The sequence below is a fragment of the Pezoporus flaviventris genome, unplaced genomic scaffold (genome assembly GCF_033815535.1).
Source record: "Pezoporus flaviventris isolate CSIRO_AGI_PZ_B2104156 unplaced genomic scaffold, CSIRO_AGI_Pfla_v1 ptg000078l, whole genome shotgun sequence".
NCBI lineage: Eukaryota > Metazoa > Chordata > Aves > Psittaciformes > Psittacidae > Pezoporus > Pezoporus flaviventris.
Window position 1 is genome coordinate 14,945,322 of NW_026892626.1, and position 13,859 is coordinate 14,959,180.

At 45.8% G+C, this 13,859-nt stretch overlaps 1 protein-coding gene and 1 long non-coding RNA gene across 2 annotated transcripts in view; one reads left to right on the forward strand and one right to left on the reverse strand.

Annotated features, from left to right (window-relative positions):
- The window catches only part of GNA12 (G protein subunit alpha 12), a 38,783-nt gene extending 37,627 nt beyond the window's left edge, over nt 1-1,156 (reverse strand). Inside the window, exon 1 of the mRNA XM_061473622.1 lies at nt 454-1,156. Coding sequence (XP_061329606.1) covers nt 454-774 — 321 coding nt within the window. The 5' untranslated portion in view covers nt 775-1,156. The remainder of the gene's footprint in view (nt 1-453) is intronic.
- Nucleotides 1,157-1,641: 485 nt separating this feature from the next.
- LOC133279685 (uncharacterized) lies at nt 1,642-10,941 on the forward strand. The gene is made up of 3 exons (XR_009746952.1): nt 1,642-1,742; nt 6,080-6,192; nt 10,711-10,941. It is a non-coding gene; the product is annotated as an uncharacterized LOC133279685 (long non-coding RNA).
- The last annotated feature ends 2,918 nt before the right edge of the window (nt 10,942-13,859 follow it).

Genomic DNA, 13,859 nt, shown 5'->3' on the forward strand with positions numbered 1-13,859 from the left:
AGGATGCTCTCATAATGTTTTTTCCAGAGAGCAGGCCACACCTATATCCTCTTTCCTCTACGTTTCCACAAAGCTTTTCTCAATCCCTTTTGCAGGGAAGTTTCCTTTGAGCCTTTGCACAAACGAGGCCTTCTGACGGATAAAACCCTCAGTCTCGCCCCCCGCAGCCCGCCAAGCCATCGCACAAAAGGTACACGCCTTCAAAACACCTGCACCGCAGAAACCCCCTGCCCGGAGAGCGGGTGCACCCGAGAGAGGCGGCGGAGCAGCCCGGAGGAGCGGCCGCCGTCGCCCCGACCGAGCTCTCATCCTTTTCCGACATTGATTCTGGGCACGGCCCAAACCCCCAAAAGCTGCGGGATGTATCGGCGCCGGCCTCCATCCCCGACCGCCCCGGCCGAAGGCGGCTGGAGCCACCGCTCCCCCCGACCAGGGCCCTCTCCCGCCCCTCACCTTGAGGATGTTCTCGTAGATGGTGGCCCGGAACTCCAGCAGCGCCTTCTGGTCGAACTCGCGGCCGTGGATGATCCGCATCTGCTTGAGGAAGGTGGACTTGCCGCTCTCGCCGGCGCCCAGCAGCAGAATCTTGACGAGGCGGCGCACGGCCCGCCTCTCCCGGGCCAGCATCGCGTCGATCTCCCTGCTCCGCCGCCGCGCCTCCCGCTCTGCATCGCGGCTACGCTCCTTGCCCTCCCGCCGCGGCTGCTCCCCGGCTCGGCCCGTGGCCTCGGCCGGCAGCAGGCAGCGGCTCAGGGTGCGCACCACGCCGGACATGGCGGCTGGGGGACGGCAGGAGCGCTCACAACGCCGCGGAGACCCCAGCCAGCTCCGCCAGCATCGGGCGGAGGCCACCGAGACGCTGGGACCCTGGAGGCGGAGCAGCCGCCGCAGCCGGGGGCTAAGGGCCGGGACCGCCCATTCCCCCTCTCCCGGCTCGGCTGGCGACGCTGCACAGGGAGTGGAGGCAGGCGCGGCCCCGGGAGGCCGGCCGGCCGGGGGGAGGGGTGGCGGCTGCGGGGCGCGGCCCGCAGGCCCTGCCGGGGGAGGGGGCACCGCAGGTCCGCTCGAGGGGTCGGTGAGCGGCGGAAAGAGCCCTCCGAGCCCCTCGGCCCGGGTTCAGCCAGCGGCCGCCTCCGGTGCCGCTGAGGCGCGGCGGGGCGGGGGGACGCGCAGCGCGCAGCCCCTCAGTCAGGGAGCGCCGCCGCTGCCACCGGAGGGAGGTGCCCGCTCGGCCGTCCCGCCCCGCTAAGGCTGCGTCTCATTGGATTACAAAAGTGTCAATCAACGGCTCCCGCTTCCGATTGGAGAAGCCGCCATGTGGGGCGGGAGCAAGCGAGCAGCAGGCTCAAGGCGAGGCAGGGCGAGCAGCGCCGGGAGGGCCGGCGCAGGGGGCGGAGCTTCCTCGAGGGAGGTGGTGCAAGAACCAATCAGAGGAGGGAGGGTGGGTCCCGACCGAGGCTGTCCGGCAGGGGGCGGGGCCTCGCTGTGGGAGAAGGCGGGCCCGCCGAGCGGGTCGTGACGGAAAGGCCGTTGGCTTGAGGCGGGCGCTGAGGGGAAGGGGTCCGGCCTGTAACGGGCGGAGCCGCGGTAACGGGGAGCGGTGTTAACGTGCTGGGGCACAGCGGACCAGCGGCGGTTAGCGCACACCTGAGTGATGCAGTTGTAAAAGTCATGCAGTGACTGTACGAGGATCTCTCTGCAGGCTGCAGCCTGAGGCTCAGCTGCCCCCGGAGCAGCTACCGGTGAGGTGCTAGTGCCGCTGACACACACAGAGCACCGGGCTGTGTCTGCCACACAACACACCGCAGCTCGTAATGGGTTTTGTAGGCGGATAAGTTCTGCTCTGAAGACAGAGAGCTGGGTTTGTTCAGCCTGGAGAAAGCTCCAGGGAGACCTCAGCGCAGCTCCTAGTGCCTAAAGGGGCTGCAAGAAAGCTGGAGAGGGGCTTTGGACAAGGGCCTGTAGGGACAGGACAAGGGGGAATGGCTTTAACCTGACAGAGAAGGGTCATTTAGATGAGATATTAGGAAGAAATTCTTTACTATGAGAGTGTACTTTACTATGAGGGGAGCACTGGCACAGGCTGCCCAGAGAAGCTGCAGCTGCCCTATCCCCAGCAGTGTTCAAGGCCAGGCTGGATGGGGCTTGGAGCAACCTGCTCTAGTAGAAGGTGACCCTGCCCATGGAACTGGATGAGCTTTAAGGACCCTTCCAACCCAAACTACTCTGTGATTCTGTGAGAAATTTCATTTCTTGATTGATGTCAGGTGTAATTCCTTGTACAGCATATTGAAGCAATCTAGTGCTGGGCTGATGATGAGGCAGGGATTAAAGTATCAAAGTACGCACCTGGAAGAAAATCCCCTTGCTCTACTGATTAGGTACTGGAGGAGGAAAAAGAAAGCATTTTCAGAAGCAGCTGGTATGTGATGGCCTGGCAGTGGCTGGGATCCCACACCTTCTGGCTGCAAAATGCAGTCCTTAAAGACAGGCAGGTCCTCTGTTCTATGAGATTATTTTGTCCTTTCTGCATTACTTCCTTTGCCTGTTCTTCCAATTATTTACGCCATAACCATCTAATCCTGTTTAAGATTTGGGTAAATTTTTCTACCCCAGGACTGTATCAAATAGTGGGGCAAGTGAAACAAATACAGAGAGCTGAAGGAAACTTGTCAAATCAGAGGGATTTCATACAAAGTTAAAGATGTTACAAAGCTTTAATATGTCCCAAGAGACTGGGAAGTCACAGATCTGGAACAAACCCAAAAGCAGTTAAACAAAACCTTTGTGAAAATCTGGCGTATTAATCACACTGGGATGCTGTTGTCAACACTTTCCCAAGTGAGTCCTTTTCTCCTTAGCAAGGATAGACACCTAAAAACACCTTCAGGTACTGCAGAAGTCAGGAGGAGAACAGCACAAGACCCTTGGTCATGAGCCATTCACTACAGCACAGAACCCTTCCTGAGAGTTCACTATCCTTCGACTGTTGTTTTGAGACCTGGCAGCAGCTCGCTCCACGTATAAAATAGCGTTGTAATTCACGACTTTTCCCACTGGATGTCATCATTGCCCCACAAGAAGCCAGTCAGCGCGATGAAGACAAATCAACCCCAAGCCCCCATGCTCTGAAGGCCTGATTTTCACAACAGCTGAGCACTCAAGACTCCCGCTACAGTCCGCAGATGCCAAACTGCCTGGAAATCAGCCCCTGTGTAACTGTGAAGTGCCCAGACTGGCATTTGCTGATTAGCTCAGTTGCTCATGCCCCACTAGCTTTTTCTGTGCCCTACTTCAGGTCCTCTTCAGACTTCTGAGGTTCTTACGGCTTTTGGCAGAGAATTCACAGTGCAATCCAGCTCCTACAATAGGCCTGCTTCATCTGTGAGGGTGAAATTAAGGTATACAATAAACTAATCAAACAAACCAGTTGCCAGACATCATTAGTCCTCTATGCAGTCATCCATGAAAGCAGCTTTCAACAGCTTGCATCAAATTGTCAAAAGGAAAAGGTCCTCCCTTCCCTCTTTTCCCTGCAGCATTGTGGTTCCTCATTTTGTTTTCTGCTGTGGATCTGCAGCCAGATGGCTTCTGCTGCTCTGCTGAGGGACATGGGAGAACCTCACAAATGGTTGTGGTGATCCCTGTTGATGTTTCTGCAGATGGTCTGAGTGTAAGCAATTGGTGTAAGCACCCCAATAAAAGCTTGGCTTCTACTCAGTCCCAATGCCTTCCCTTTCTCCTTTTCCTTATCATCTGCCCAGTTCTGTTCTTCAAGATTTCTAGTTCATCTCTCTTCTTTGGGCTTAGACTGCAATTAAAACAATTTATATTGATACAAAACAATGCTGACTTAATTTTTTCTCTTCCTTGTCTTACTTTCTCAGGTTTCCAGCTTTACCTTTTTCTGGTTTTACTCTGTTTTGTTTTTTCCCCATCTATGTTTCTTCCTATAACTCTTCTTTCTGCTGAGATGAAGAAATACTTGTACAGTTGCTTCTATTTCTCCTGCCTTCATCTTCCATAAATAGAGCAGGAGGGAGAGACTAAAAGATGGAAGAAAACAGAGGATTGGAGCACAGAAAGACAGAGGCAATGCGGGCAACATTATTTCCATCTCCCTTGTTGCCTACAGAGCAACTGAATTATGAGCAGAAAGACAGGGAGCTCTTCAGGGAAAGGCTGGAGCATGAACTTCTGAGGCCCTAGCCCTGAAAACAGACGGCAGAAGATTAAAGCTGAAAAGCTGAATGGCAGCTGGTAAAGCTGGTGGTACATGAAGACCTCATTGCAGATGGGAATGACATCTGGGCAGCTCTGGTAAATGAAGAGGTAGTTATGGAAAAACACTGATACTGAGCTTCAGCCAGTAACTCCCATTTTCTGCTTACAGAAAGGTGAGAAGAGGATGGGGCCTCACTGATGAATGCTGGCCACAGGAGTATGTGAAATGAGAGTTGAGCTGCCTGACCTTGGTCCTTTCTATCTGTTATAAGCTCCACTTGTTTCTACCCGGGTCAAGCATAGAGAAGATATATGGATATATATGGATTTAGTCTTTGAAAGGATGCAGAGCGATCATTTCAGTGCCTCAAAGCTCGTAGTTAGCTAATCCCAAAATCTTCCCAAGTGCCCACCTGGATGATGGCCCATTTATTACCCAGTCCACTGAGACCCAGAGCTTAAAAGACTCTGTTCTGTCCTCTGAAAGCATATTATCAACACCATCAGCAAAGGCACCATGTGGAGGAAGTGCAGCTGAGAATGCAAGTAATGAATGCTGTATTACAAAGCTGAATGTTTGCCCACACCTGGGACATGGCTTTTGTTTTCCTGTGTGCCACCAGACACTGTCACTGCCAGGAAGAATATTTTGCTCAGTGAAACTGGGAAGCAAATAAATAACAAGAAGGATATGCTCACCACCTTGCAGTACAGAACCACGTAGCAATATCAGAGCACTAATGTAATTTAAACTTCAGCATTCAGACAAGAACCTGGCAGTCTTAAGACAACAGCAAGAAGTATGCACTGATGGAATCACCCGAGTTGATATATCACCCACCTTGTCCTTTCTGACCACTGTGCTAGGTGAGCAAACAGAGTCAAAATATTAAACTGCTGTTACTGCAGGGCAGATGCACTCCTGGCTTAGGCTGACTTAAAGATGTTGGGGCCCTTGAATTGCTCGTTGTGCATTCAGCTAGCAAAGCTTGTAGATCTGAAGAACATTTATGATCTAAACTTGTGCTGCTTCTCTGTTGTTGAGACTCTGACTCCCTTTGCCTCAGGAGGTGCTGGAGTTTATAGGCACTTCAAGCCCTCACCTAAGCCGGTAGTTTTGTCATGTTAAAAGTGCCATGTTCTGCTTATTGCATTCTCAGAGGTTTTATATGGCTTTTTCTATTACCTTCTCTCTGCACACTCCCCATAGCAGAATGAAAATGTGGAGAGAGACAGATGAATAATGTTCTCCTGTGGAGGAATGAAACAAAAATAGTTCAAATAAATAGATCAACTATTTCCTAGTAACATAATTAAGCATACGGGAACCTTCCAGTACTAATATATTAGTTTTTTGCTGGAGGTACTGAGACCTTGGCTAGATGTTTTCTGCAAGACTTTATGATCTGTATTGTAATATGCTCTTTCTCAGAGATTCAAATTTTTTGAAATGATTGTAGTCTCAACTCCCATGAAGCCAAAGAACACTGAAGTATTTAGGCGTCCCTCAAGCAAAAATCCACTTACTAGTGAATTTGTACCTCAGTGTATGCTTTGTGCTTTTAAATATTGCTTTACTATACAGTTGTTTGGAATATGTGTTCTTTTTTTTATATCCAGATTTGCCTAAACTTGAGCTTCTATTGACATCAGGACATTAAAAACTATGTCCACATGAAGAACTAGAGAACCATGAGCAGCCTTTTAATGGTAAGACTGGAAGAGAAATGAATAACAAACAGTGCTTTCAAATGATAATTGTTTGATTTTATTCCCCCACAGCCCAGGGAAGTGTTCTAGATCTCTGCCATAATGTACTTGTCTCAGAGTTAAAACCAGTGTTTCTTGGTTTTAGAGAAAGCCCCTGAGATGTCTGATGCTTCCATCCAGATGGAACTCCTAAGGAAGGACAGACAGTAGGATGGCAAGGAGTGCCCAGACTCTTCTACCTGCAAAACATGTGCACAGGTTGGTGATCGGTTGTATCAGGTGGACAAGTTGCAGGAAACAGTGAAAAGGCTGCATGGTATTAGGGCTGAGACACAGACAGATGGGTTTAGAACCACGCTCCTGTGGTGGACGCTATAGACAATGAGGCACCTTAGACCCTGGTGACCCACAAAAGCAGAAGAAATCATACTCTATGTTAAGGAGAACCCTGAGTATATGAAAGTCAACTATGGCAACTGTGAAAACTCTATCGAATGCCTCTGGGTCAAGACCACAGAGGTCATCGCCAAAACATGCCTACTTCTTCTATTAAATTTATAGCCACTATGTCTTTCTTTTCCATGTGATATTTTCATCTTCTGTCCCACAGAGGATACATTACTCATATACATAAAATATGTGAGTTCTGACACTTCGTGGAGTTAATTTTCACTGTTTTCAGACTGCTTAACAGTAGCCTGTTCTCATTCATTACACACCAGCCAACGAGTGGATTAGTTTACTTTCAAAACACCAAAACCTCATATTACTCCCCAAACAATTAATTACTGAGAGAAAACAAGCCTATTTTTAACACAGCCTGAAAGTAATTCAAGGCATGTCCTGCCAAATGTTCTGCAGCTCTGTTCTTAGTGTGAAGTTCTTGTGGCTATACTCAGGGACAGAGTACCTTGATTCAGAGAGTATAGAAAGGTCAGAAAGTGAGGTTCTGCTCAAAGGGCACAGAAACTGGGATCTGAATGGGACTATGTCTCAACAGTCTCTGCTTCCAAGTTCTAAATCTGAAGATGTATTCTTAGAGCACAAAGGGACAGAACAGGCACATACTAGCTCAAATACATGTCTTTGGCATACACAAAAAGTCTGGCATCTCAGATACAACTTAAAACCCAATGTAAGTCCTGAAACTGTTTGGACCTCTGATTTTGAGTACAAAGCCTCACAGCAGTAAGCAGCTTTTTCAATTCAGGTGCCTATTTTGGTTAGTCATCTATGTCACAAAAAGCCATTGGAAAACAAGATGAGTGAAATTAAGAGGGGAAAAAGAAAAAGGCACAAATCTATAAAGTGCTAAAGCAAAGCCAAAGAAAGTGGAGCTCCATGAGAACAGAACAGAACACGTTTGCTGCCAAGTTACGTCCATTTTTTTCTGCACTGTTTTTAAAATGACTTTTCATCTGGTGATGCAGAGCCAAATATCTCTACGGGTAACATGTAGCTCCCCAAACTCATAGGAAATTAGCAAGCCTTAACAAAATTTATGCATGGCTTGCTATTGCAGTTCCACATTTAAAGGGAAAACAGATGTTCTCTTTAGTTATTCTCTTCATGTCCAAACGAAAGCTGTTGGGTACAGAGGTTTTTTTCTTAAAAAAAAAAAAAAGAAAAAGGCTGGTGCTGTAAAGGTTACAAATGATGCAATTTTTACAATCCTACTTCAAGGCTCTCTCCTACCCCGAATTGCTGAAGTGATGCTTGCAGATGCCTGTCACCCACTTACCAGCCTCATATTTCTTAACACCTACACTTTAGGATGAATAAATAAAACAGAGTCCAAAGTATTTGCTTGAGACCATTAATGGCCTGGCAAGCCAGGCTTCCAAGCCTTTGGCTGAATTCATTGTTAAGTTTCTCAGCCCAGGTTAGTTTCAAAAGTGAGGCAGAATGGATATCTCTGAAAAGCATGCTATTAGCCGTGTCACTAAATGGGTCTCTCAAGGCTTCAGCATGAGGAAGGAAAACAGTGATTCTTCACCTCCTTCACCTGCTTCCCTTAGCTTTGCACATGCACATTCTGCCCACATAATTTTCCACCACACATTGCAGATGGGCAATCTTTTCTCTTTCTGTTTTTACACAAACATTTTCAAGATGTGCAAAAATACTGGCACTTACAGTGAGTGTTTGCCATCTGAAAGAGCTTGCCACTGCAAACATGTATGCATGCATCCACACAGATCTCATATTCATTCTTTACTTTGCAGATGGGTATCAAACACAGAGGCTTTCAAAATGCTAATTCATTTGGGCTGCTATATTTGTTTGTTTCTACAACATGCTTTTTCATTGCTCCCTGGATGGGGGAGGATCCCAATCCTTTATTCCTCTGCAGCTACTAAGCGGACATTAATACAAAAATCAGGTCCCTATCCACAAAGAAATGCCCCAGAAGAACAGCAAGTACAGTAAATTCTAGTCATGGGCTTCATACCCTTTCAAACTATTTATCCAAACAATCCTTTCTAGCCTGTGATATGCATGGTCTTCCAGATAATATGATAAATAATATGATAAATAAATGTGGCTACTAGCTAATGTAGGAATGATTAGTCTCCAAAAATGGCGAAGGAAGGGACTCTGTCATTTAAAGAAAGGGTAGCAAACGATGCAAAACACAGGTGGCAGGAATGCAGAGAAGAGCTGGCAGGAACTAATGAGATGAGTGATCAGCATTTTATTCAGACAGTGTTTCAGCGTCCACCCAGAGGAGATTAAGTATCCTGTCCTCTCAGTGCAGAGAAGGAGAAATAAATCAGGTTTTACCACAAGTAGGGTGGCAGGGAGTTAATTAGAAATGGTGGGGGGGATGGGATATTTCAGTTTGCAAAGGGATAAAAAAATGTACAAATGAAAGAACTAAAACACACTGAAAACACATTGGAACACACCTGGGAAACAAGTGACTGAGGATCCTGCATGAGGAAGCTGCAGCCACAGGGGACTGCACACAACAGGTGATTCAGACAGCTCAGCTGAAAGCTGCAATCCAGTGCCAAATGCTGTTCATATGAGCTGTTACATGAAAGCAGACATTTCCCATACCCTGCCTCACGTCAGGGTCTTTCCATCAACAAAGCATGTAAAAAAGGCAAAGTTGCAGAAGAAAATGAAAGGACCTTAGTTTTCCGAGTAGTTTTTTAAAAAACCACAACCCTCATTAAAGTCAATAGGAATTGCTCTATGTCTCCTGTAATTTGCCTCCCAGGATCTGTGCAAAACTAGAATATGTCAGATTCTGCTATTAAAATGAGCAGAACTGCATGAGAAGATTAGCAGAAGCCACAAAAAGCAGAATGGTGGTGAAGCTACCTTATTGCCCCATGTTCAGTGATTTCCATTAATGATTTAACAGTAAAGTTCAATTAAATGAGTAGTAGATACTGACACAGCCCAGCAATAGATCTGCTCTGTGCTGGTGGAGCACATGCATATGGATATGTTAAAGCAAGAGAACCTTTCAAAGGCAATGCACCATTTTTCTTCCCTGTCCTAAGCTGAGGTTAATTGTGCCTGGGGCGGGTACGTTGCTAGTCCTAATGAAGATCAATTCCAAGCTGAGAGTCGAGTCCCTGCTTCAGCCAGCTGACTGACAATACCGTGTTTCTGGGAGGGATAAAGGCTTCTGTTGTCTACTGGGTTTAAACTGTGGGTACAAGTAGGGTTAGGGGTGTATTGCCTTGCAGGAAGCAAAGTCCTGTGAGCTGATGGGTAACATATTACCTCTGCGGAAAAAGGTCCTGCTGCATGCCATTCCCGATCTGCTGATGTACCCTTTCTGCCAAGAATGCCACAGGCTGCAGGTCACTGCTCAAGAGAAAAGGCTTGTGTGGAAATGAATGCATGAATATGTCTTCTGGCTGAAATATTTAATCAATGTTTAAGTGACTTTCTGCCACCAGTGAATATTAAATTCCTCATTTTGAGGAAAAGCTGGGAGTCACATTTCAGCAACATATTCAGAGCATCACTACATTCAGATAGCGTCAGATGATGCAAGAGGCTGTGGTCAATCCCCATTGCAGTAATTTAGGTGAGTGCAGAAGAAGGAGTGCTGCTTTTTGACTGTCTCCATGTTTGTTATTTATACGCCGTGTCATTTTGAGCCTGTTGTTCGCTTGTAGCTTTGGGCTGACAGTTCCCTGATTCCAAAGGCAATTCAGCCCCTGACATAAAGCAGAAGAACAATGCACAGTTCCTGTAAAACAACAGTGCTCCCCCCGCTGCTGTCAGAATGCAGGGATTAGATGCAGAATAATGCAGTCCCTGATCAAACTTGCAGCTGTAATTCAACCTCTGGACAGTGCTGATGCCATAAATTTGTGAAGAAAGTGCAGCTCAAGCGGTTTGTGAACAAGAGCTGGTAAGTCCAATTGAATTACAGTTGTGGGAGCAGCCGAGATCCCCCTGCACCGAATCATTACTAATGAGAGCCAGAGAATGATTGCTTATGATTTTAATGAAATTGAATTTTAATTTATAACCTTGGCTGGAAGAGGAGGAGGAAGAAACATACAATGAATATTTGTGGGTGACAGGGCAAGAGTACAACCAGAAACCCAAAATAAATGGAAGGAGAATGTATTCTCCTAGAAGAGGCAAGATAAAATGTTATCTTCAAAAATATGCTGAAGTTTTAGCAAAGAGTTGTGATACCATGAGCGCTGAAGAAAGTGACTCTGTATCACAGTTCTGATGATGAGAGAGCTCAAAGAAAATGCTCAAATATGTTTTCTTCAATCCGTTTAGGCTACTCAGAAGAAGGGGAACAGCTCAGCTGAATCTGAAGCCAGCACAGCCCATTGTTTTGGCATGAAATCAGCAGAATGGTAACTACAAGCACCACTGACATATTATAATCAAATAATCACATGGAGCCCTTTCTGAGCAAGTCTTCCAGTTTCAGCACTGAGTGGTTATTCACTATTGAAATGAAAAGCATAATTAACACTAAATACTCTTTTAAATAGAATAATGTTCCTTGCTGTTTCCCTTGCTATTTTAATATCCGTCTTAATATTGCACTGTTTCTACTGGGACAAGAGTAAGGCATAGGGAGGTTAAAAAAGTCATTTACAAAGTTCATCTCAGATATGGAAATGTGAGGAAAGAAATGGGGAAAACAGAGAACTTGAGTAAGGAACACAAAATGGATGAGCAAGAGAGTACTCACAGCGTAGACTGCACAAGTTTTGCAACTTGTAATACGAATCTGCCATTCAGAGATGATCAGAGAGGTGTGGAAGGTCTGGGACTTGGGGTGCACAGCAAGGGCCAAATCAGGTAGAGAACTGGAGAGGTGCTGGAAAATGCTTGGGCTTTTGACTTTACATTTACTTTATGGAAGGTAAATCAGTATCTCTTCCACCTCAGTGCACTTGTATCATATGGTAATCTGTTACAAGGTGACCAGGGCTTGAATATGTCTCTTCTGAACTCAAAACAGCTTAATCTAAAGAGCTTTCTTTCCTACAGAAGGTCTAAAGCACTGTATTACCTCATGCCACAGGGTGATGGGACTCAACCCAGTATTTTATTGTACAACTTGGGAATCAGCAGCTAGAAACAATCACTATCCAAACAGTAGAACATGCAAATTGAGTGGAAATTCAGTGGTATTTGCATATATTAAACTATTTTTTTTATCCAAATAGTATTAAAATGAGTTTTGCTGTACAAGAGAGGATTTTCAAGGAGACAGAGTAGTTCGACTGGGAGAAACATTATAAACATAGGTGGCTAATAATGAAGGGTCATTCTCTTCTTCTGTGTGTCACAAAATTATTTCACATCAAAGTGTATTGTCATGCACCTCATTTACTGGGACTCACATGGCCTAATTGATTTTGTAAACCGAAGCTGTATCACGTCACCACTGGAGGGAGATATTATGCTTTTAAAGAGCTGTAAACCTGCTGCTGCCATAAAGGCCCTTCAAGTAGGAAAGGGTGAAAAAATCATCTGGTGAAGTACAGCTGCTGAGTTTGATCCAGGCTGGACACAGTAAATCATAGGTTCTAATAACAATCATAATACAGCATGAAGGAAACAGTGCCAGATTAACAAAGACACTTAATGTTTCCACTCTGATCAATACTGCTCAAGTGAATGTTATCCAGACGTCTGAATTTAGTCCAGGTTAAATCCACCATGGGTATTCTCCTCCCTTTCTCCTCACCCTCTCCCATCGCTCACAAACTGTGCCTGCAGAAACCCATTTGTGATGTTAAAAGTCCTGGGCTGATATTTCCTAACCCTTTAACTGATGGTGACCTCAAGGGTGACCAAAAAAGTGTTCCTGCAGATGGCATTATTTTAGTTTTCACTTAACCCCTCGTGGCCTAGTGTCCTATTTTACAATCATTCAATTACCCCTGCTGCTGCTGAAAAAACCCAGCGAGAAAATAATTATTTGGTGTTGCTGAAGGTCATCAGCTGCTAGAGAATAAGGGACCCTCAGACAAGCTCCAAGTCATACTGCTTGGACACTTCGACAGCTGACAAGTACATTGTATGTACTTCAGGAGGCAGTCAGGGTACTGAAACTCAGCTCCAAAACCCAAAAGCTTCTGCTAGTAGAACAGAAGAAGCAGTTCTGCTAGTAAATCTGATGTCCTGTGGCACATTTCCGAAGAGGATAACGTTGCACATCTCTGTACAGACTCATTTGGCTGTGGGGGGCACACTCACACATTGTGCTTAAGTTCCAGAGCAGCATCTCAGCAAAATAAAACATGTGATAAGAAAGAAATTCCTGTGTGAGGAACTCTCACATTTCTAGTAACAGTGAAGAGTCGGCGGCAACTTTCAGCTCAGCTGACTATTTGGGGTTTCTGGTTTGAACTTTATTAATGACAATGCTACCACCTGCTTGCTGCCTCCTCATTCCTGAATTAGGCTAGTTATAAAATTAAAGTAGAAAACAAAGCTTTGCTAAAAAAATATTCTTATCACCTCCCCATGCAACTGCATCTCACACCTACAGTTGCAGCTAACCGTCGGTTTCCTGTTGTACTCACTGAATGGGATGATATCAGAGTAAATATTGTTGAATTGCTTATAAATCTCTAGAGTGAAATCCTAGCTATGCTGAAAAGAGGAGCTTCGCCACACATTTTGATAGTTTCTTCAGGCAGTTTTTCAGTTGCTTTTGGTTCTCAGTGAGTCTTGTTTATGGAAAGATGATTAATGCAATCTTACAGCATGTGCAATCCTTTGTCTTTTTGTTGACCCATGTGTCAACTTCCATAAACCACCACATACTGCCTGACAGTAATAATCTGCTCTTTTCTGACCACATAATCATGGAATGGTTAGGGTTGGAAGGGACCTTAAAGCTCATCCAGTTCCAACCCCCTGCCACGGGCAGGGACACCTTCCACTAGAATAGATTGCTCCAAGCCCTGTCCAACCTGGCCTTGAACACTGCCAGGGATGGGGCAGCCACAGCTTCTCTGGGTACCCTGTGCCAGGGTCTCACCACCCTCACAGGGAAGAGTTTCTTCCTAATATCTTGACTATATTGACTAATATATTGACTGCTACTGCTAAACCCAGGACATATCTCATCTCAGTCTCCCCTCTGTCAATTTAAAGCCATTCCCTCTTGTCCTATCACTACGGGCCCTTGTAAAAAGTCCTTCTCCGGCTTTCTACATTTTAGATGTGCTGGCTGAAGTTTTCAAGATCCAGCTTGGGAACAGTGATCTAAGACATTAGAAAACAGTTAGGAAGAAGGAAAAAACATCATCATCTCTATTAATTTTAGTGTGAGACAACCTCATCCAGAAACCACCTGATGAGCCAGGCCTGAGCAGTGTGTATGTGTCTAACTGCAAGCTCTTACATTATACCTTCTTGCTGCTTCAGCTACAGCAGTGGTTCTGGTCAGTGCTGAGAAGCTGTAA